General features: G+C 33.9%; 1 protein-coding gene across 1 annotated transcript in view; it reads right to left on the reverse strand.

Moving 5' to 3' along the window:
- Window positions 1-23,542, reverse strand: part of LOC124374781 (golgin subfamily A member 6-like protein 22) — a gene marked incomplete at its 5' end in the record, with an annotated part of 35,570 nt that extends 12,028 nt beyond the window's left edge. Inside the window, 5 exons of the mRNA XM_046832932.1 lie at window positions 1,819-1,966; window positions 3,954-4,047; window positions 11,130-11,348; window positions 19,345-20,013; window positions 23,069-23,542. Of these exons, the coding sequence (XP_046688888.1) occupies window positions 1,819-1,966; window positions 3,954-4,047; window positions 11,130-11,348; window positions 19,345-20,013; window positions 23,069-23,542 (1,604 nt within the window). The remainder of the gene's footprint in view (window positions 1-1,818; window positions 1,967-3,953; window positions 4,048-11,129; window positions 11,349-19,344; window positions 20,014-23,068) is intronic.
- Between the last annotated feature and the right edge of the window lie 1,246 nt (window positions 23,543-24,788).

A 24,788-nucleotide genomic window follows, 5' to 3' on the forward strand; every position in this document is an offset into this window, starting at 1 on the left:
CCATAACAATGACCTGGTCGTCAACCCTACAAAAACTAACCAAGTTGGATTTGGGCACCGAAACGAAGATGTACCACAGATACCAGGCGTCACCTTGGAAAGCCAAGTGAAATTTCTAGGCATAACTCTAGACAACATGTTACGCTGGACCCCACACATAAAAAATCTTTGTAAAAAATTAAACACTAGTGTCTATGCATTAAACAAATTAAGGCCATTAGCGACCTAGCAACAGCAAGAACTGCATATTTTGCACTCTTCGAAACACACTTAAGGTATGGCCTTGCCGTCTGGGGTGCAGCTTCTGCAGAAAACATCGAGAAAATCCTGGTCATTCAAAAAAGGCAGTCAGAACTTTAGCCGGACTGCAACGACTTGACAGCTGCAGGGAAGCATTTAAATCATTAAATATCTTAACGATTGTTCTACTCTACATCAAAGAAGTTGTAATGTACGTGGATGGAGAAGATCTCTTGAGAGGATCGGATCTACACACCTACTGCACACGTGATGCCAACCTCTACAACCTCCCAGCACATCGCCTCACTCAATATGAGAAAAAAACCACATATAAAGGTGCCAAATTCTTCAACCGTCTACCAAGGGACATAAGAACAGGAAGTGGAAGCAAGCTGAAATCAAGACTTCACAGCTGGTTGGCCGAACGTCCATTTTACTCCATCAACGAGTTACTTCAACATGACTAAAACGATCCCAAAGAACGCTTTATCTGTTAAAACATTTCACTGTCTCATTTACAAATGTATGATTTGTTTCCCTATGTGATTTGAATTATGACTATGTATAATTGACACCATTTCTGTTCTCAATGAACATGTTATTAAAGGATGTTTTGATTTGATTTGATTTGATACTCTGTTATGGAACAGACTGATTGAGGGCAGACAATGCCATACAATGCAGTCAAACACCATGACAAGTAGTGACTTGTTTCCCTGAGTAAAAACACCAGATACTAGCAGAGCCATAATTTTTTATTTATTTATTTATTTATTTATTTATTTATTTTATTTATAAACAGTTGTTTTACATAGTCTTGGCCTCACCAAGTTCTACAAAACTTGTCGGTGAGGACCACTTGAAAAAGTAAATAGAACACATTGATACAAATATTCAACTTTTAACTTTCTTTTAATTTACTAAACTATAAACTCAAATTAACATTTACTATCACCGGTTTAAATGTGTACAAACTATTATACTTATTATTCTTGACTTTTACAGGTTATTAAAAACACATATTTACTATCTGCTGTTGTAAGGTTATACATATAAGATAATAAAGTATTAAGGGAGTTTTCAAGAGCAGTGGGGCACAGCCTGGAGGGATTTTTTAAGTACGAATAAACCCATGTATTAACCAGGGACTGTAAGAATGTTGATATGAAATTTCATTACAATCGGTCGAGTAGTTTTTACGTGATTGAGCACACACAAACACACAGGCGCGTGCATGTGCGCACACAAGTACACCGACAGACACCATTAGATTTTTATATAATAGTATAGATTAAAACTAAAAGGTTGTTTCTGTTAATTTTTTTATTTGCTTGATAAATATTTTGACTTTGCTTAGTTTAAACATTTACCTGATATAGTTATTATTTACTACAACACTTTATATTGAATTATTAATGGCACAGTGTGTATCTGAAGAAGAGATAAGATAGAAAAAGTCTTCTGAATTGCTAGTATATTCATAATTGCAAATTCTCTTTCTCATCTTAGTTTCTCTGACCAATTCAACTTTCTTATATTGAAAAACAACTTAGCCTACCTATTGATAGTTTAACCTACCTTCTGTTTCTTAAAATAGTGCATCAGTTTGTTATTAAGGAAGAATGCTTTCTTTTTTACACCCATTTTCTCGATACGAAGTTTTACTAAAGTCTCATATTGTTTTTCGATCTCCGCCCTCTCTTCGATCATCCTGAGTTCTTCTGAACTGCAATCAAATTGATTTCAATGTTTCTTCCAAAATATCGTAAAACACACCCTTTAATATGTTAGTTTTAATGGACTGGGATTAATAAGATGCTTAAAAGTAATAAACTTAAATTGAAAAACGTGTCTCATTCTCATGAATGAGCCAAAATATCATGATGTTCACACATTGAAGTTACCTGATGAAAACACTTCAACATTTACTATTGGTCAAAAATGTTTTTAAACTCACACACTATTTTTCTGGATTCCTAATAGTTATTTATGATCTCCAGATGAGGAATCTCTACCTGATCCCTGATATGCTTGAAGCTAATTCAGGATTGCCCTTTATAAAGACAAGAATAACTTACAAAACTTTAATTAAAAGAAAAAATATCTGTAATGAATAACTGAATAACTAATACAACGGAGTATCAAAGAACTGTTGACGATAAGAGTTATCAGATCAGATTCAATACAGTTCTTCCTTGGGCCAAGAGGAACCTTTGTACTAAGTACTGATACAGATGGACGGACAACAAAATTTCAAGTAGGCCCTTTTGTATCCTTAATAATTTGCTTAAAGCTTTAATATATAATGTTTACGTAATATGTAATATTATATCATACAATAAAAAAACAAATGATTTTGTTATTTGTTACAATACATAAATAATTAAACATGCTAGTTATGTAAAATTTAAGATTGGTGAACAAATATTTAGTAAACATTCAAATAAGGAATTAGGGTCTTATTTTATTTTTAATATTACGAGAATTTTAAGAATCAAAGAAGTTTATGTTAGATTAGTTTTATGTATTTCTTTTAAAGTATGGTACCCATGACACTGACCCTTGTTTAATTTACTCAACTCCCACAAGTGCCAGGGGTAGATTGATTATCACCACACAAAGCTCTTGCAATTCAATTTCTGTGATTAACTATCTTTCTTTTCTATTGTTTTGTTTCAAAATAAAAGCTTAATTGATTTTATTTCATGAACAAATAATATTTGTTACTAGAATACATTGTTTTACCAATTCAGAAATTGGTAAAAAAATAAGACACTCTAATGAACTATTTTTGATTAATGATAGTTGCAAGAGCCAATCTGATCCAACAATAGCTGATAATATACTAGATAAGTCTGTTGTAATTATTTTGATATAATACACTACCTCTTTCATTAAAATATTTTGGGTCCTTTTATACTACATTGTATCAATTTATTTACATTTTGCTTTACTAGACTGAAATATTGCAACAATTAATACACTTTTTTATAATAAACAGGAGAATTTTCTATGCTAAAAATATTAATTCCTGGACTCAGTTGATTACATTTGGCAATAAAATTGAGAACCAAGCCGCCAAATATTAAAAAGATATTTTCTAAAATAATATTAACTATAGGTAATATCAATAAACTTTATGAGCTTTTAGCTTTAAAATAAATTGATTTTCATTGTTATTGCTGCTTTGAATATAAAACATTTTGAGAAATTTAAAAATAAAATGATATTGTAAAGTTTGCATTCTGGTTCTGCACAAAAAACAGTCTGTCAAAATGTATTTCTGTCACTTCTTTAGGTTTCATTAATTCAATTGTATTCATAGTCTTCAATGAATTAATGTAAGTTATAATGTCCATTTTGTATATAATTTTAATCAGTAAATTTATTAACAGACTAGCTCTAAAATATATGTTATTAAATTAGGATTCTTGAAACCAGTTTGATAGTCAATAAATATTGTACTTAGCACAATTTTAACCCAAATATTGCTCAATTATTAGTTTTATATTTATTTGTTATAAATTCGACAGTAAAAAGCTTTTAGTTCGTTTAGAGCATTTAGTGAAACAGCTTTAGCCAAGCAACTTAAAAATTCTTTTTGGCTGACAAAGCAGGCATAAATGGATATCCAAAACTTATATTGCTTCATCTAAATTATGTCTTTGCAGTAAACTGTAACATATTTTGCACTGTAAAATTTGTTATTATACCTTAGAGAAACCTTTGCAGCGTGTCCTTCTTTTCCTTCTTCTTCCTTTCCTCCTTCTTCTCCTAATTCCTCTGTTGGTTTCTCTTCTTCCTTCTCTATTCATGAGGCAAAATATTATATGCAACACCAAGCAAAAAAGATTTAGTAAAACATATTCAGTTAATTAATGATTTGTATTTGACTTACATAAAAGAATTAAACTACCTCATCATTGTTTATTTCTTTTTTTCTCTTCAATCAGTCTTTACATTAATCGATAAAGAGAAATTTTTAAGGCATTGAGTCTTATTGAAGAACTCTTATAAAACATATAAAACAATTAAATATTTGTTCTATTAATTATTAATTCTAGGACAATTTTTAGTCCCGTTTTTTAAATTGGACATACACAAGCAGTTTTTAACTTTCAAATATTCATCACTGAAGGAGCAGATTGAATTTCTCAAGTAAAATGACTATGCTTAAAATATATATTTTTTATTATAGTATGTTAGAACCTTGTTAATACAAACTAACCAGGACCAAACGTGATTAGACATTAGAGAAAAAACGTATAAAAGGAAATATTCTGGTAATAATTTTTTTAATTACAAAAAAACATCTTTTCAACATATTTCCACAAGATAAACACATTATGTATGAACTATAATGTCTACATTTTGGGGAAGAATTTTGTATGTTTATGTTGGCGTCAGCTTGGATTACTATTTCCTTACCACAACTGGTCTTGCTTATATATCCACATAACTTCAGCCACTGCTGTTTCCTCCTATCACTCAAACCAGACTCTGACCATCCTAGTGAGATGTTGCTTCTGCATGATTCATAATTGCTGACTGTACTCATGCTTAGCATCACTGTTTTCAGTGTCTTCATGCTTATTCAAGCAGGTTTTAATAAATTGGTTACCGATAAGTGTACCTCAAACTCAATCATTATCTGCTTATGATAAAAGTTATAGATTAAGAATGTAATTTAATTTGCCAGCTGAAGACTGAATTCACTGTTCTAACCTCATTGCTTATGTAGTTCCGATATAGAAGAAAGAGTTGTTTTCATTCAATGAAAGTGGCACATTGAAGGCATATACAGCAACTTTTAAATCTGATTCCTAATCTTTAATACTAATTCCTGATTCTAAAATTTTGATTCATAATACCTTTTATACCTAATTTTGATCTCATCAGTTGTCAAAACCATCACAAAATTAATTCCTACCGTTCTTAAACATTTGGAAACCATCCGATGATGCAAAAAGTAATCCACCTTTATCTTCATTTTATGGATATTAAATGGACTTCAAGAAAATATTAAATTAATTATCAAAAATCATTGGCATATACAGTATGTATTACTTATACATTATTTTATTATTTATAATAATATACAACCCCCCTCTGCCATGGTAAAAATATTAAAATTTACACATACATACACTTTATAGAGGACATTTATACAATTATACAAATAATGGGGCAAAAAAATTTAGTGACCATCTGTTAGTTAATTGATGACTACTACTTAAATATCATTTAAAAACTGCAATAATTTGATTATCAATGAAAGGCTTATACATAAAGTATAACATTAATATGTTTTAGGCCAGTATCACATTATGCGTACTTGTTACAGCGTTGGGAACGTGACGACTGAGTTTCAACATGCTTACCATAATAGTAAGTAAGTGGAGCTCGTCACATTTGGCATTCAGCCATAGCAACAGCATTTTGAATGTGACATGGAGTGTTTTTGCAGTTGCCACGACAATACACTCACCATGATAGTAAGCAGAGCTCGTCACATTTAACATTCAATCACAGCAACAGCGTTTCGAATGTGACAGGGAGTGTTTTTGCAGTTGCCACGACAATACACTCACCATGATAGTAAGCAAAGCTGTTCACATTTGACAATCAGCCACAGAAACAACGTTTGAAACATGACAGGGGGTGTTTTTGCAGTCACCAGGACAAATACACTCACCATGATAGTAAGTGGAGATGATCACAATTGACATAAAGCGACATCAACGTTTCGACATGACAGGGAGTGTTTTCGTAGTCGCCAGGACAAATTCACTCACCATGTAACGTATGAAAGCTGTAATATTCATTGTTTTTTTTTTCACTACAATTTTGACATAGACAATAGAACAATAGACAAAATTTCTTTATTACGTGTTCATTAAGAACAGAAATAGGGTCATGAAATACAAGTACAAACAAATATTATGTTGTCAGTGTCAATGAACATGGCTGCGCCTCAGGTCATCTTCTCTTGCAGTTTATAAATTCTTCCAGCGTGAAGGTTGGCTGCTCACAGGAAGTCATGGAGTCGCTTCTTGAGAGCTGCTCCTTTGAGTTGCTTTATGTGTGAAGAATGTTCCACCAGTTTACGGCCATCCTTGTAGCTTGGACTTTTTCCAGACAGGGTTGGGCGATGTATTGCAGGACATTGTTTTTTGGAGTTTTTGTGTTATATTTTGTGGTAGTCTTCATTGGTCTGTAGATTTAGGCTTGTCAAACGAGTATAAGATATTGGTAAAATGTATAATGATGTGTCTGTTAAGATTCCTAGAGTTTTAAAAGCTTTGTCTGCAGCTTTCTTGAGGTCCGAGCTCAGAAGAATTGGGCTATAGCTTTTTTTCTGTAGATGAAGAAGTCTGGTATTGTTATTGGCTGAGGAATCCACCCCACACAGCAATTCCATACCTTAAAGGCGATTCTACAAAGAGGTGGTACGTTGTTTCTTTGGCAGCTTCCACATCACTAAAAACCCATTTGAATTCGGACTTAAGGCATAGATTCCAGTACTGATTCTCTTGCATAGATTATCCACTGTTCTGTCCACGTAAGTTTGTTATCCAGAACAACTCCCAAAAATGTACAGAAAAGATTAAAATTTTTTTTGTTGGTTATATCAAGTATGTTAGGGAGTAGGGTCTTTTTTTCTGCTGAAATTTACTTGAATTGTTGTGGAGGGGTTTATTGCTAGGTCGGTTTCTGTTACAATAATTGTGTGCTTTATTGAGATTGCGTTTTGTAGCTGTTGCGTGGATTCCCCTGGCGGTGTCATTTTGACCAGGAGTGTTGTGTCATCTGCATACATAAACAGGTGGTGTGTTGGTCTGAAACATGTTCGGGTGAAATCGATAACAAAGAGCACAAAGAGGACGGGGCAAGGACCGATCCCTGAGGTACACCACGGTTGTTGACAGGCAGTGCGGTTGGACTTGGACTGTGGTTTTTACACGCTAGCTTGTGGTTTGCACCTCGACAATCTGAAGAGCGGCCTGTTAATAGTTCATGAACAGTTTTTTGCTCCTCTACTATACCAAAGATGTTAGCTTTTCTTGCGATTATGTCATATCCTAACAATCGAATGCCTTGCTGTAGTCATGAGCGGGCAGTAACATATTGTTCTTTGTCAATTTGAGTTAGTAAATAAATTCAACAAGGCTGATTATAGACAAAGACGAAGTTGACCTTCTTTTAGGAAAAACCCGTGATGTTGGCTGTTATTTATTGTGCTTTTGGTGGTTTAGATGTGCATGAGTCTATTTAGGACTACTTTTTCTATAATTTTTGTGATGTCGAGATCAAAGAAATGGGGCGGTGGTAGTTTTTCACATCTGTAGTTTGTCCTTTTGTTATGTTTAGGGTTATACTTTGAATAGTTTTAGTGCTGACGGGAATTCACCAAGGGGTGAATAGATTTATAATAATTATACTGATTGTGGGTGGTGGAGTTCTTTTACACAGTGCTTCACTATTTTTGAAGAGTACTCAGTGCTACTTCCACTGGAGGACCTTTACCTTAAGGGTATAGTTTATAATGGATGGGTCCGCGGTGTGAGTATGTCAGTTGTTGAAGGAGTGGGTTGCGTCTTTAGGTTTTTTCTTGAAGGTGGGGTCTGCTTGGTTATTGTCGTCGGGGTGGGGATGGGGGGTGGCGGGTGGGGGGTGGGGGGGTGAGGGGGGGGGGGGGAGTGGAGGAGGGGGTAGGTGGTGGACGTTCGGGAGGGGGGGGGGGGGAGGGGAGTGGGGGGGCGGCCAGGGGGGGGGGGGGGCGGGGGGGGTTCGGAGGGATGGGAGGGGGGGGAGAGGGGAGGCGGGGGGGGGAGGGGAGGATGGAAGCTGGGGGGGGGGGGGGTGGAGGGGTGGGGGGGGTGGGGTCTGACGTGAAGAGGAGGGAGGGGGGGGGCGGGGCGGTGGGTGTGTGGGCGACTAGTGACGAAGTTTTTCTCGCCTGTGGTGTTGTCTTTGCGTGGTGTGATTTTGGTTTATTCTGGTGGTATTTTTTTTTTGTATTATTTTTTTTGGTTGTTTTTTTCATTTGGCTAGTTTGTGGTGGGCTTTTTCTTGGTTTTGTGGTAGTTGTTGTTTTTCTGGTGTTTGGATTGGATTGTGTGGTGGTGTTTGTGATTATTTGTTTATTGTTTGGTTTTGGGTTTTGGGTATTTTGTAGTTTGTTTTGGTAATTGGGTTCGTGGGTTTTGTTTTTGGTCTTTAGTGTCTTGTTTTGCTTGGTTGTTTTCGCTTTGTGTTTGCGTTTGCTGAGTTGCCGGTTTTGCTTTCGGTTGTTTTTTGGGTGTGGTGATTTTGGTTTTTTTGTTTGGTTTTTTTGGGTTTTTTCTCTTGTTTGTTTGTTTGTTTTGACCTTTTTTGTTTGTGATGTAGTTTTTTCGTTTTTTGATTGCTTCTTTTTTCCTTGTGTGTTTTTGAACTTTTGATTTCGGATTGAGTTTGTGATGTGGTTGATTGGTTGTTCGTTTTGCTTGGTAGTTTTGGCGTCCTTTGCTGTTGTTGGATTTTGGTTTGGTTTTTCTATGTGTGTTTGTTCTTTCATTTGTTTTTTTGTTGTTCATCTGATTTTGGTGTTGGGGCTCTTTCTTTCTTTGTTGGTTGGCGGTTGTTGTTTTGTTTTAGAGTTAGATCAGCTATTTCAGTGAAAAATTTATTTAAGTGTCCTGCAACTATAGAGGGGTTGTTTGTATTCTCTTCATTTATTGATATGCAGGAGTTCATATGGGTGATCCTTTTTAATTTTTACTTCTCTTTGTTTATAATGTTGCCATAGGGCTTTACTTTTGGTACTAGCTGAGTCAATTAGTTTTGATTTCGCTTTGGTTTTTTTAGTCTCGAAGTTTGATATCGTAGAATTCTTTTTCTTTCTTTGCCATGTCTTCTTTGTCTAAGTTATTCCCTGTCATTATTAAATTTTACTCAAGGCTCTGAGAAAATGTCTTTTAGCTCTTTAGACTCGGGAGTATTAGTGTGATTTTACCTGTTTCTTTCTCTGCACTCTATTTTTTTTCTTGGGAAAAGGCAAATAATGATTCAAGGAGCTATTTGAAGGGTATTGGTAAAAAATGTTGTAGGCTGACAGTCTGTATTAGGGGCCATAGTGGGATGTTGCCCAGTTTTTGTTTGACAAGAGGGATTTCAGATGTTTAGGTTGGTTTGATATTTGATATCACCTTCCCAGATCCTAATATTAACTACATTTGGTTATAAAGTACACCATTTTATAACATTTTTTTTAATTAATGATGATATAGTTTTGCTGCAGTTGTAAAAGAATATGTAATAAGTATTCATCTACTCTTATGAATTCTGTAATTTAAATCTGAAGTTCTCAAAACTAATATATCCACTAAAAACCAAAATGTAATTTTTTGAACAATTGTGATTCTTTCTCTTATTGCATGTATAGGGGAGAGTGTGTGCATATTAGTTCCACAAATTCTTTGTCATCCATCAAATATGAAACATTGGGTGAAGTGAATGTACATCAAGTAGTTTTTGCTAATGTTTAACTATTTTTAAGTAGGTTTGATGTAAATGAAAAGTAGTAGTAACTACCCCATAGATATAGCTTAAATTTCTTTGGATAGGGGTAAATATTGTTTAAACTTAAGTGAAGTAGGATTAGTTGCTAGTTTTTCGGTTTAGTTGCATTTTATAATTTTTAAAAACCATTTGTTCAAGGACACTTAACTTTTCTTGGCACTTGTTAGTTTTTACCAGGTCTGTTTATGTACAATTAGATATGAAAATTTATCCATATCTGGAAGGATGTGAATAACACTAATGTACAGTTATAATTTAATAATACAAATTTTAATATAATTTGTGGCTAATGGTCTGCAACCAAATTCAAAACCAAAACAAGGAGCCTTTAAGAGACCATGAAAAGTGAGGTAGGTCTTTCGACATTACATAAGGAGAACCTAGGTTAAGAATTCCTTTACGTTACCTTACATACAATTAAAAATGTGTTTTTGAGTGCCTTGATGGTATAAATATCAGAATTATTGTTTACTACAGTCCAGATTAAAATGTTTAAGAAAGATTCAAATGAAACTTTCTTATGATAATATAACATACTATTGTTTTTCTAAATATCACACTAAAAGCTGTTTTTAAATTTAAAGGCTGAATTAAATCATTTAGAATGGATGTGTTTACAGTACCTATGTGAATAATTCATATTTATACTGTTCTCTATAGAAATGTGATTGTTGTTTCTAGTTTGCAACTGTGATATAAAAATTTCAACAAAATTATTTTCAGAATTAAAATTCTGGAAATGAAATATTTACAATATATAAAAAAACTTTCAAAACAAAATACAATAACGTTATGAATATGGTCTACTGCAGAAAAATTACAAAACCAACAATGACACTATGTTTAGTATTCTTGACCTTTTATGCTTATAACTCTTTACAAATCAGAAAAGCCAGCTTTTACCAAGAGTGTAGACAATTTTGAGGAATTGAACAAATTCTCAGAGAAAACTCAAAGAATACTTTCTGAAAGGGTACGTCATGTTACTTTCTGTAAAAGTATTAAAAAATATTATAATGTAACAATTTTTGTTTGAAGAAAATTGTTTTATAACATTTTTATAATCAGAAGGAGTAATGATTACTTAAATAAAATAAACTATTCTACTATTAAAATATTAACGACAAGTATAAATTATGAAACTGAAAAAACAAAACTCTGAACATTAAAACTCTAATTTTTAGTACTTGAGGTTAACTGTTAATTTAATACATACTGATATTTTCTTATAATATAAATCTGCTAGAGTTCAGAAAACAATTTTTCTGACTATTATGAGAATATTTTTATTTTCAGCCTCTAAAAGGCTGAAACATGCAACAAACCTTCCACAGCCTCCTCAGTCTCCTCTTCCTCCTTGTCTTCGGACTTTCTCTTTTCTTCTTCTGATTCTCTCCTTTCTCCCTCCACCTCTTCTACCGATCTCTTGCCTTCACTTACTTCAACCTCCTCCTCTGGCTCCTTCTCTTTCTCCTCAGTCTGTTTCTTTTTCCGTCTTTTTCGTTTCTTCTTCTCTCCTTCCACATGTTCCTCTCCCTCGCCTTCTGGTAAAAATATTTTCACTAATCTCATTAATCAGTTTGAATTACACAGTATAAGTATGAGTTTGTAACTTTAGCATTTTGTAAACTTCTAAAAATTTATAAAACTTACAACAATTAAAGGTAATGAATATGAAAGTAAATATTAAAGAAAATACGGTAAAGATTCATTGTAAGCTTGTTAAATTTCAAAACTAATATGCTTAGTTAATTTTAAAAAAAGACACAGGAAAAAAGAGGACTATCTCATATTTAGCATTGCTCTTCCTCACTTATAGATAGATCTGTGCAGGAAAATTAGTTAGTAGAATGAGCATTACCATATAATTCAAACATATAAATGTTCTGTATAAATGACATCATTGACTTGTTGCCAGAGAATTTAACCGTAAACCTCTTCATGTTTATGGATGACAAAAATCACATAACCAGACAAAGCAACCAAAAGACACTTTTTCACTAAATTTCGCAATATTTTGATTTATTTTTGAAATTTCATGTAAATTTAATCTACCCAGAACATATTTAATTCATTTAGTCCAGGAAAGTTATATATAAACATATGAGCAATTTCAATGGAAATTTTGTACATCAGGAATAATTTCTGAATAATATCCTAAATTCAACTAAATCGGCACAAGGGAACACCTCTAAAATTCTATTTTAAAATGGCTGTATTAATAATACTCTTCAGTTTAGATAAGTTAATCAACACTTTCAATGAAATGTATTGTTTTATTTTGACTTATAGTTTTAAATAAAATATTGATTACAAATACTTTAATACCTAGAACCTAAAAATAGGTCATAAGATATACAGGGTGAGTGGCTCTTGGAGTGAGTGAACAAATTTTTTGGGTTATAATGCAATGTAAATGTGATACAATGGTGGTTATAAAAAAGTCTAACTCCAAAAATTAGGTCTGAAATGAATTATTTTCAGTTTTTCTAAAAAAACCTGTGTGTTTGTACGTAAATCTGCAACGTATAGACATATGTGAGCAAACTACATCATTTTTAGATTCTCCGTTAAATTTTCAATTTCAAAAAGTTATCAGTTCAAACGGTAAGAAAAGAAAATTAAGTTTCAGGTCGATTCAAATGGCAAAGTTGCTAAGTTTCAGAAAAACTGAAATATCATTGAACCCCATCTTTTTACCACACCCTGTACACAAGAATGTGTCAAAGTGATATTAATAACTTTGCCATTTAATAGGCTTTAAAATGGTATGCCATATGACCATAGTTAAGTATTCGGTTACCTACTTTTATCGGTTTGAATATTAAAAAACATGCAAGCTACAAAAAGATTAAATTATTATAAGATGTTATAAGATTAATAACAACTGTACTTAATTTTTATGTTTTATAAAACTGCCTCATAAAACAAGGAATTGAAGATCACAAAAAAGTAAAGCAGTTTAAAATAATTTGTGGATGCTAGTTACGGATTAATGGTCACATCCTTTATCAATGTTTTAATTCCTTATCTTATTAATTTCACCAGTATTGTACATTCATTCCTTATCTTGTTTAGTAAGACCAGTGTCCACATGAATTACTTCTACCTCCAATAAACTATTTTTTCTGCTCAATTTAGTCAAGTGTAGGCTGCCATGGAGTTCACTACTCGAGAATACGCTGATATGCACTTTATTTACGGGTTTTGTGATGGAAATGCGTGTGATGGCCAAAGAGAGTATCAAGCTCGCTACCCTGATCGCCGACTTCCCAGTCATTCTGTGTTCTCAAGACTCCATCAACGTCTTGTGGAGAGAGGTACAGTTCACAAAAGACCTAACGAAGTAGGACACATTGTTCATGATGTAGGATTAGATGAATTAGTTCTAAATTCAGTTCGGAATGATCCAGAAATTAGTAGTAAACAACTTGCTAGAGACGTAGGTGTATCACAATGGAAGGTTTTGGACATTTTGCATAAGAATAAATCCATACCATTTTACGCCTGTTCAAGGTCTGAAAGCAACTGATTATGCTCCTAGAGTACAAATCTGTCGTTGGTTGCTAAACAGAGACACAGAGCAGCATCATTTTTTTTCGAAAAATCTTTTGGACTGATGAGTCATTGTTTACAAGAGCAGGAATTTTCAATTGTCATAATATGCACCACTGGGATCAACAAAACCCACACCGGACAAGGGAACAATCCTTTCAAACACGTTTTAGTATTAATGTTTGGTGTGGAGTCTTAGGCGACCAATTGATTACCCTCACATATTTCATGGAACTGTAAAATGTAACAAACTAATTACATTTTTTGCAACACGACCTACCTAACCTTCTAGATTGTACCGTAAATTAGTTAATTAAATTTCATACAATGTAAATTTCGCAACCTAATCAGCCAGTATAATATAATATTATTTTACATCCAATGTTCCGGAACTAAATTATTGGGCGGAGTAACTACCTAATTGGCACGCGTATGAATTTTTTCTTCTAACCCTTTGTAGCAGCCCAACTACGTAACCGATCAGACCTCGCGCGCTTTGTCCGTAAGTAAAATTTATCTTTTCGTATTATTAAATTAGCCCTTTGATGCCAAACGTATAAAATGAATGTAACGTAAAGTAAAGATGTGAATAGTAAAGTAACTTACCCTTGAAGATCTTTTATTTGCTTGATTGAGATAGATAAAGGTTGTGGCGTCGAGCACGTTGTTTATAAATAGTAATTTGTATCATTAAATGGCTAATACCGTCGCGAATTAGTTTTAGGCGAGTTTACGTAGCTGATGTATCTCACGTGTTGTTTGAATAGATGGCTACCACTTCCGAACTTCTACTCCTCTTCTAGAAATAACCGTTCTTAGACTACAGCTTCAATGTCTCGTGCCAAGACGCCGACACCCGGGTTGTGAGTCTACCTATTGCGAAGGGAAGTGAAATATTATTGTTTTGTAAAGTAAAATGTCGTACGCATAATTCAATAGAACATTGGATATTTTAGGCCCACCTAGAAGATATACTTTTTAGTTATTAGATTCTAATTGGCAGCAACGTGGCATTACATAACTTTTCCTTTACCATCTAAAAGTGGTGCTTTTAAGTTTTCGTAATTAAACGAACTTATAAGTAAACTTTGTATTTCTAGTATTTATTACTACGACCTCAGAAGTCACGACCCTCATGTGTTATCGTCATACGGTACAAGATGGTTTGAACAATGTTGAAAGAGACTAGCTTACATTCCAGCAGGATGGAGCCCCTCCACATTTTAATGCTACAGTACGTCAATGGCTGACTGAAAACTATCCCGAGTGGATTGGACGTGGGGGAACTGTCGCATGGCCTGCCTGATCTCCCGAACTTACACCTATGGACTTTTTTGTGTGGGGTTTTTTTAAGCAGGAAGTTTATTCCACCCCAGTAAACTCAGAAGAATTACGAGGCAGAATTGGTCTGACTGCTCAAAGGCTTCGGGAAAAACTGTCTTTTAAAATGACTGTAGGAGCAATGAGAAAACGAGCAAGAGCTTATGTGAGAAAAGGTCACCATTTTGAGAATGAACTGCAATGATTTTACTTTTAATGTTTTGTGTTCATTAGGTATTCTAATTTTCATTTACCTTATTGATAATTGATTAAAGTTCCATTATTAAATATCTTTACTAATGCTCAAAAATTATGTTTATTATACCGTCCTATGACTACTCAGTGTTAACTTTTAACCTGTACTGATTTTTTAAAATAGCAAAACACCTAAATAGTTGGTCATATGACCGATGGTCATATACAAGTACCATATACCCGATGGTACAGGGTGTGGTAAAAAGATGGGGTTCAATGATATTTCAGTTTTTCTGAAACTTAACAACTTTGCCATTTGAATCTACCTGAAGCTTAATTTTCTTTTCTTACTGTTTAAACCGATAACTTTTTCAAATTCAAAATTTAACGGAGAATCTAAAAATGATGTAGTTTGCTCACATATCTCTATACATTGCAGATTTCGTACAAAAACACGGGTTTTTTAGAAAAACTGAAAATAATTCATTTCAGACCTAATTGTTGGAGTTACTTTTTTATAACTGCCATTGTATCACATTTACATTGCATTATAACCCAAAAAATTTTGTCACACCAAGAGCCACTCACCCTTTATAAATGCAAGCTTTTAATTGTTATAATGCATGGCACCATTTTCATGGTTGCATGTCTGCAGCATCATTAACTGTGTATTACAACAGTTTTTTTTCTCTCTCTCTCTTAGGAGAGAAGCTTAGAAATTGCACCTAGTCCTATAAGGACCTTTGAGCTGCTTCTGGAGTAACAGAATATTCTGGATGGGTAAGGTTGGAGGTAGGGGCCGCCTCCTATCGAGATCCATGAATTTAGGGCACTAATCTCAAGACATGCCGCCTCGAAAGAAGGGGAGGCCAGCTCTGAACCAGCCTCTCCAGTCAAAGCAGGCAGGAGGTAGCACACCCTTATTTTGAGGCTAGTAAGAACCTTTGACTCTTACAGAATGAACCCCACCAACTCCAACAGTCATCCTCCGCAGTACACTAGACCTAACAAATTACCATTGCACCCCAGAATCTTGACATTTGTGGTTAGTGATGTGCCGCTCCTAGACATCCATAAGGTTGCCCAGATTTAAGTGACACGTTGGTTTTTGCTGTGCCCAGTGGTAGGTTCAACTGGAAGGTATAAACCAGCCAGGAGTGATCCCTGCTGGGTTATTACAACAGGTACATCTACTTTATTTACTGACATGTTATCACTTTTTATTATTCTTTAAAAATGATTTACATAATATTTAATTTTTGACGTTATTAAGCTTTAAAAATTCAACCAACTGTGCTATCTTGAAATGTAAATCAGTAATCTAATATTAATTTTTCTCTTGTTTTGATTTTGCAATAACAATATTGTATCAAATTTGAATTTTTATCTTTGTTGGTTTCTGAAGTAAAAAATAAAATCTGATAAACAGACACAGTCAGGCGGATGTATGTATATTAATTTTTGATTCACCTTGACTTAAATACATTCCCAAAAGTTTACCAGAGACTTCATAAACACCCTGTGCACAACTCTACTGATCTAAGAATCTTATAATCATCCATACAAAAATCACAACTTTGTCATTCATCTTCAATGTTTGCATAGTACTCACAACCTGAAGTAAGTTTATTACTGTTGCGACCAACTCTTTGACACTGCCACACCCCCTTTTCACTAACAAGGTGAGTAGCAGGGCAGTCCATTATGTTTACATCCACATGTAGGGTAACACAGTTTGCCTTGGAAGAGCAACTTATCAAGTTAAATAGATCACCTTTCTTTCTTTTTCTTCAAGGGGAGGAATAAGTATAAAAATGTATACACATTTTAATAGATGATAGTAAATGTTTGTTATTTATCTGTCAAAGTCAATGAAAACTTTACAAATGTTACAAGCAAAAGCTCTATTTTGTCTAAATTTGTTTTTATTGGGATTCTAATCAACAACAGTAAAATGCCATCATTTATTAAATCATAACTGTATTAACTGAAAAGTTAAAGACTTCAACTTTAGTCTCCCTTTAGACCTACGATTTCTCCACATTGTCCTAAAGTAGTTCAATTGTTATTGAAATCTTTGGAGCTATTTAATAAAATATCATGAAATATTGGAGATAAATTTCAGAGGTACCTATAAAACCAGATTCACTTTCCAAAAAAATTAGTTTGTTGTCGCTATTTTTTCAGCTAACATTAAATGATGTTTACTCCATCAGTTAACAGATTGACTTACAGCCCTACAACAGAAGCAATGATTTTCTGTCAGCCTCTTCAATATCTGCATGTTTCAAACAAAATATATTTGAAAACTGTACACAGCTCAGGCTTCTTCATTAGTCTAAGGAATGTTATAGTTTCTCTATAAAAAAAATCTGGATGTTGTATGACAACCTGTGCAGCATACAGAAACATAAGAAAAACTGCTATTAAAATAAAAATTGCTAGAAAAATAGTCAGATCCCTTGCATAATGGCCTCATCAACTGACCCTAGTCTGGCAGAAAGATCCTTACTGAGCAAAGCTTCGATAATAGCGCTTATTATAGTAAGTATTTGGTAAATAAATTCAAAGTATTCTCCTCAGTGAGGTCAGTTGGTGATGGATATACATCATCTCAAGACATTTTGAACAATTTGACATCAGTTCTAATTATCTTTCTGCTGATTGTATTAGGTAAATTTTGGTGTTGTCACAATCCTTTGACTTTGCATGGTAACTTCAAATAATGTCATTAGTTATCTTATGCAGCATCACTGTACCCACGGCTCTTCCCCATAATTATTCTCCCTGTGCTCATCAAGAAGCTTTCTCTCAATATACATAATATAGAAGGCAAAGCTTTAAATTCCTTCAAAATATTACTCTTTTAATGATAAGAAATTCCTCTTCATCATGCTTTTCAGAGTATTCATAGGTAAAAAGGAATATTGTTTTTTATTTATGCAGTTTTTACAGGACAAAAAATGTTACTGCACAATTTGTTGTAGATGCAGTAAGCAGCGAAAGGATTGCCATAGTTATATTGTATGAGCCCCCTTACTGCATGTGACAACTTATCACTTGTTCACGCAGCGTTTTTAAGATAATTTCAGTAAACTCTACAGCTTTTACTCTCACATTTTCTGTTTTGGGTTTATGTTTAGAAGAAAAGTCCACAAATATATAGCAAATAAAGAATGAGTAGTAATGGATTGGACATTCGCTTTTCCTTAGTATATATTCTCTTCACATCTCCTCTTTTTAATTTTGACGTCTTTTTATCCATAAATGTTTCCTGGCACTTAGCATGAAAAACTGCTCCATATCCGCAATAACATCATCTTGGTGGCTGCAACTAGCTTCTGTTATCTCTTCTACTTTTGAAAACTGTAACCATCTCTTGTCCAATGTCTAGTTTTGTTTGCAATTTGTAACCAAATCAGTACCAAATACAATTTTACATAAAAGTCGTCAGAAAACAAGTAAGTACAAAACAATTTTTTTTAATAATGCAAAGTTAAATTATTACTAAAACCAAGGTTTTACATAATAACCACAAAAGATCATAAAATTTATCAAAGTAACATTTCAAGGTCCACCGTTTAAAAAACATTTTTCTTTTGTGTTTCTATGATCCGATTTTGTCTGACTTTAGTATTATTTTATTTAAATACATTTGAAAAACTTTCTATCACTATTTTTCCCTATTTAAAGGAGTATTGTCTTTAGTTTGTATAGTCTAATTTTTATCACCCCAGAAAAAAAACCATTTATCTAAAAAGTACAATTTATAAATTGTTTTAAAATTAAAAACTAAAATATTAAGATTTTCCAATTTCTCAAAACCTGTCTCTTGTTATTAGATTTTAAACTTTTACTAACAAATTGAAGGTTGCACTTGAATATTTCCTGTTAGTGAAAAGTTTCTATTGAAACACAACTTAACCTGTTACCTGACATAAACACCTCATCTATGTGACCTATCCGTGACATTCCCATGAAGGCACAAGTCGTTCAATACTGCTATTGGCCGTTTGGACAGAAATACAAGTACAAGCAAGCAGAGCTGTACTCAGCTTTGGCGGGCTATGGAAAAGATATTTGGCCGTGCACTGTCATACCGCCACCCGCCCCAGTGCAAGATGGGTGGGGCTGGCTCGGGGCCTCAGTAAAATTGTCAGAAAAAACAGAACTTAACCTGTTACCTGACATAAACACCTCATCTATGTGACCTATCCGTGACATTCCCATGAAGGCACAAGTCGTTCAATACTGCTATTGGCCATTTGGACAGAAATACAAGTACAAGCAAGCAGAGCTGTTCTCAGCTTTGGCGGGCTATGGAAAAGATATATGGCCGCGCACTGTCATACCGCCACCCGCCCCAGTGCAAGATGGGTGGGGCTGGCTCGGGGCCTCAGTAAAATTGTCAGAAAAAACCGGCCTGAGTACAGGACTACAGGTAAGTAAGTAAAGTAATTAAAGACATACCTTTCATTTTTTTCATTTTCCTCTCTTGCCTTTCTTCCTCTGTTTCTCCTTCTTTAAGGTCCTCATCAGATTTTTCAACTTCCTCTTCTTCTGATTCTTCAGAACCCTCTTCAGATTTTCCTTCACTACTGATTCTTTCAGGACCTTCTTCAGCACCTTCCTCTGTTGGCACTTGATCAGTTTCAGCTTTCTTCTTCAGGACTTTCACTGTTCTGCTCTTTATTACCTTAATTTTTTCACCACTCTCATCTTCTTCTTCTTCTTCATACTCTTCTTCCACTTCTTCAAAGCTCTCTTTAGATTCTATGACATCTCCTTTTGGAATCCGCACAATAACGATCTTCTTCACAATTTTGGGTATCCCAGATTCATCTATTTCTTCTTCTTCAATTTCCTCCTCTTGTTCTACAAAACTTCCAACAACCAGTTTGCTTAAAACTCTTTTAAGGACTTTCACAGGTCTCTTCTTCGTAACTGTTGTTATCTCTCCATTTTCATCCACTTCTTCTAGGTATTCTTCCTCAAACTGTATCGTCTGTTCTCTTGGTCTATTCTCTGACTTTCTTACTCTAATAATACGTTTATCAGTGACTACTTTAGTTTCCCCATTGTCTTCAATTTCCCTTTCATATATTTCTTCTATGTCTTCAAAAACTTCATCTTCTAACTCTGCAAAACAAAACCATTCAATTCATTTTAAATTTGTTTGGTAATACTAATGTAAGCTAATTATTAAATATTGCATTATTAAAAGAACAATCTTAAAACAAACATATTTTTTCTGTTATTTTGATTTTCATTCTAATATTATTTAAATTTGTGAATTGTTCAGTTTTTGTATGAATAAGTTTTTATAACACCTTTACGGTTTTTTATATAATATTACTACATTCATAGTGGTTCCATAAAAGTGTGCTACTGGCGTAATATTACACATCATTATATTGTTCATGTTTCATTCTGTTGTATGTCATAATATTACACAAGACACGTTTCTATGACAACTGCATGTCACACAAGTAGTTCTGGCATTTTCCACTGGATTCATTAGATCTTTTTTGGTCCTCTGTAATGAGTTTTTGCACATTTGTGAGTTCGCTATAATCGCACAGTGCAGACAGCTACCATGAATTGTTCTTATTGCATGTAACCAGTCCTGGAGTTTTATGGTTTAATTTCTAGTGTTTATTGTACCATAGAAATATCTAAACACAAAAATAGATTATTGGCTTCATTTGCAGTAGTGAAAGTGACTTAATAGAATAAAAATGCTTGAACAAATTAAATAAAAATTATTTTTTGCACAAAAAGCTATATATCGTCGCTTAAGAAACAGGACCGCCTAAGTGACATTTGGTCAACTTTTCAGGAGGGACAAAAAACTTTCTCTTTACCACAGATAATGTCAAATCCTGATTTAATTTTTACCTGTTTTCACATTTCTAAGTTCTGTGAACGGTATTAGGTCATTTAATTAGTATTTACCATTCATGTTTTATGTAATGTACTTAGGCGGTACTACCGCTTATTATTATTTTCGTTAGGTACTTAGGCGGTATTGACGGGTTTTCTTTAACTGGCGTTAGAGCGTACAAAAAGTTTGTTTTTCATCAAATTTTTGTTTTATTAGTAAAGTAATTTAAATATAAAAACCACTTATTTCAATTAATACTGAAAATCAATATGGGGAAATAACAACTCATTAAAAATGCAAAGATAAAAATCTTTATTTTTGTTGTATTCTTATTTGTATAAAGTAAGGATACATTTCAAATATAAGTACTTGTAAATGGTTATTATCATCATTACATTATGAAAAGTTGTATAAATTTTAAATGGTAGAATCTATACAATTTGGGGGAAAAGTACTAGCTATGGTTAAATAATACAACAATAGTATAATAAAACTAAATTATGATAGTAAGGAATCGGTAAAATCCCAATCAATAAAAGGTTTACTTGTTTTTGTAAGGCAGACTGTCATAAAATTCATGACAATCTCTAGGAATAAATTGCTTCAGTTCCTGAAGGTTGTTTCCACTTTGATTCAGTGATGGGGAGTCTCTGTTTGTTAAGTGGCGGGAAGTTCAGTTATTGGCTCAACATTTTTCAACATTTGTTTCCGACTTTGGGGCAGTTCCTTGAATTCATCATTGAAATTGAGTTTGTAGGGGATCTTTCCATCCGGCTGGTACTGTAATGCTTTTACATTGTTAACCTTTGGGTCTGAATACATTTCTACCGGGTCTTATTGAATCGTTAAAAACATAGTGCTGGGCTTTGAAAAATCTTTAAAAAACTGGTGTGTCAAAAACACAGACCTGTAAGGAATAGGTGCTTTCCTGGCTTCTAAGGTCAGGCTGTGATACGTGCTCGGCAGATAAATTTCTTTTCTTCCCTGTTTGTTGTAGCTAGGTTGGAGCAGGGATTCAATTTTGCTGTGAACTGAGTCACACTCCATCTGAGTATGACCCTTCACTAGCCACTTTTGTTCGATTACTACGTTGGATTCCATCGATAGATGTAGCAAGGCATTTGACAGTATGGCATTTTTATTTTTGGGCTCCACAGCCATCTGACCATAAAACAATAGGTTTTTTGTCTTCTGCAAGCATAGTTTTTAAATTATCAATAATGCAGGATGCATAAGTTGACGCTTCAAGTGAAGATGCTGTTTCGTCAAACCAGTAACACTTGACATCTTTGTTCCCCAAATTGTACATAGTGAAATTGTGTACTGCTAACTTAGTTTTGAAGTACATGGAACTGGCATTCAAGCAAGGCGCTAACTTTACTGCTTCAACATCCTGAGTGAATGCATAATGCAATCCTTGAATGGCTTTAGCTTTGTCAATTTGTTTTTGCTCTCTAGCTTGTTCTTTATCAATTATATGTTTGTTATACTCCTCCTCAGTAACGGTTCCATTTTTTATCTCAAAGGCAGAACAAAGATCGCATTTATCCTTTTTCGGTGCATGTATAGCTAGGTTCTTCTGTTTGAAAATCTTATCAAATGTAAACCTACTAAGTGGAACAGCGCTACTGGTCTGACATTGGTTCTTATATAGATCATAGAGCTGAGTCTTGGACACAATCGTTTGTTTCTAGATACAAAGATGTAGAAGTGGATCTACAATAATGGGCGGGAAGTTTGGGCAAACTGTCAAAAAAACTTGTTTAAAAACTCAATCTGAATCGGATTTACCCTTCTTTCTCCAATATTATCATGAGATGTCTCAAATGAAGAGGCAGTACCTGTAGATTGTCCAGGCGTGTCTAACCAGTATCGCACAGTCCATTTCTTAATTCCTAAGGTTTGTAGAAACATGTTCTGGCAGACTTTCATCTTTTTGCCATTTACAGTCAAATAGTAAGTCAGGGTATCGTTTCTTCTTGATTCATCACCTTCAGCTACCCTCCGTTTAACTGGTGTTTTTAAGACATTGTTTACTATGAAAACTTTTCTTTGATCCCAGTTCATATTATTCCAATAGTTTGAAAAAGATTTCCTGTCTCTCTTGTTGTATTATGCTGTTACAAAACCTAACTTTGGACCGTTCACAAAATCTTGAAGTACACGGAGGTCCCATCCTTCTTCCTTCTCTCTCTGTGTCATGGTAGGTTTTTCCTTCGGCTGTTTTTCTAAACCCTAAATATGCTTGCCCTTTCATTCTTTTTTCCTTTTCAGCATTTCTTTTCCATTTAGTCTTATCAGGAATTTTACTTCTCACTCTGTTTCTTACAACGGGCTGTTCTTCAGGAGGTTCCGGACCTTGTTGGTTTACTTCCACTTCTGGTGGCTGCTGGATTACTTCCACTTCTGGTGGCTGCTGGATTACTTCCACTTCTGGTGGCTGCTGGTTTATTTCCACTTCTAGTAGCTGGTGATTTATTTCCACATCTAATATCTGCTGCTGGTCACGTAAAAGTGAAGATTGAACAATCAAGCTGCTGTTAATTGATGGAATATAATCAAGATCGTTGGGGTCATCAAAACTTAAGTCACAATCTGCAATTGAAGTGTCTTTCTGAACGTCAAAATAGTTATTTCTAATATCAGGGAGCTGATGTTGTGTCGTGCTACACGATGAGACAGCTGTATCAACAATATCACTTATATTCAAAGTGGTAGACACATCCTGCAATTCCATAGTGCTTAGGTAGCAGAGAGAATCTGTTACAATGTCCTCTTCAGCACCTGTAATAAATGCAAACTAGTTAGGAGCAATCCAAGCTCAAAAGAATTGATTATTTTCTGTTTACCAAAGTTGTATACCATTGTAAGTGTATTGGGCAAACAAAGAAAGAGAGAGAAAGAAAGAAATTACATTTATTCTCTTCTTTCAGCACACAAAATACATAATACATTACAAATTGGTGCAGTAATCATGTATAACTATCATTGTTACAAATGATAAAATCTAAAATAGCTTTCACTTGTTATAGTACCTCGGCCAGCTAAAACAAAACGTGGTGGTGTCCCTTGGAAACCATGAGGAAAATAATTGCACTACCATACAATAATAAAGAGAATTTTTGGCTAAAACAAGACAACTGAAATGATACATCAATGATGCAGGGTAAACTCTGAATTTTTCTATACAGTACGTTACTAAGAGCTTCACACTTTCAAATCGTACTAATAAAAAGTTGTATACCATTGTAAGTGTATTGGGCAAACAAAGAAAGAGAGAGAAAGAAAGAAATTACATTTATTCTCTTCTTTCAGCACACAAAATACATAATACATTACAAATTGTGCAGTAATCATGTATAACTATCATTGTTACAAATGATAAAATCTAAAATAGCTTTCACTTGTTATAGTACCTCGGCCAGCTAAAACCAAAACGTGGGTGGTGTCCCTTGGAAACCATGAGGAAAATAATTGCACTACCATACAATAATAAAGAGAATTTTTTGGCTAAAACAAGACAAACTGAAATGATACATCAATGATGCGTGGTAAACTCTGAATTTTTTCTATACAGTACGTTACTAAGAGCTTCACACTTTCAAATCGTACTAATAAATAAATAAATTGTTGTCAATAAGAACACAATAGTTGTCCCGTTTTTCAAAAACTTATGATTGCTTTTTTAAATATTGAAAAAAATATTAACACATAACAAATACCGTAAACTTAGTTAATACGTACTACTTACTTGTCATTTTAATCTTTCTTTAAATTGTGGTTTTCATTGCCAGAAGAACTTTGATGTGACCTCTTAGTAGCTTCTTTCAATTGTGGATGTACTAAATCCCATTTCTTTTAAGATCTCTTGACGATGTGAATAAACCTCCCTTCATCCTCAGAATTGCTTGAACTATCCATCACTGTACTCTAAAAAAATAAAATTTTATCAGCGTAATTCAATTTTCAAATCTTTCATAATATCTGCATTCAGAGGAGGACATTAAAGATAACAATATATCATAACGTA

Source organism: Homalodisca vitripennis, unplaced genomic scaffold (assembly GCF_021130785.1).
Source record: "Homalodisca vitripennis isolate AUS2020 unplaced genomic scaffold, UT_GWSS_2.1 ScUCBcl_10024;HRSCAF=18720, whole genome shotgun sequence".
In the NCBI taxonomy this organism is placed as follows: Eukaryota; Metazoa; Arthropoda; class Insecta; order Hemiptera; family Cicadellidae; genus Homalodisca; species Homalodisca vitripennis.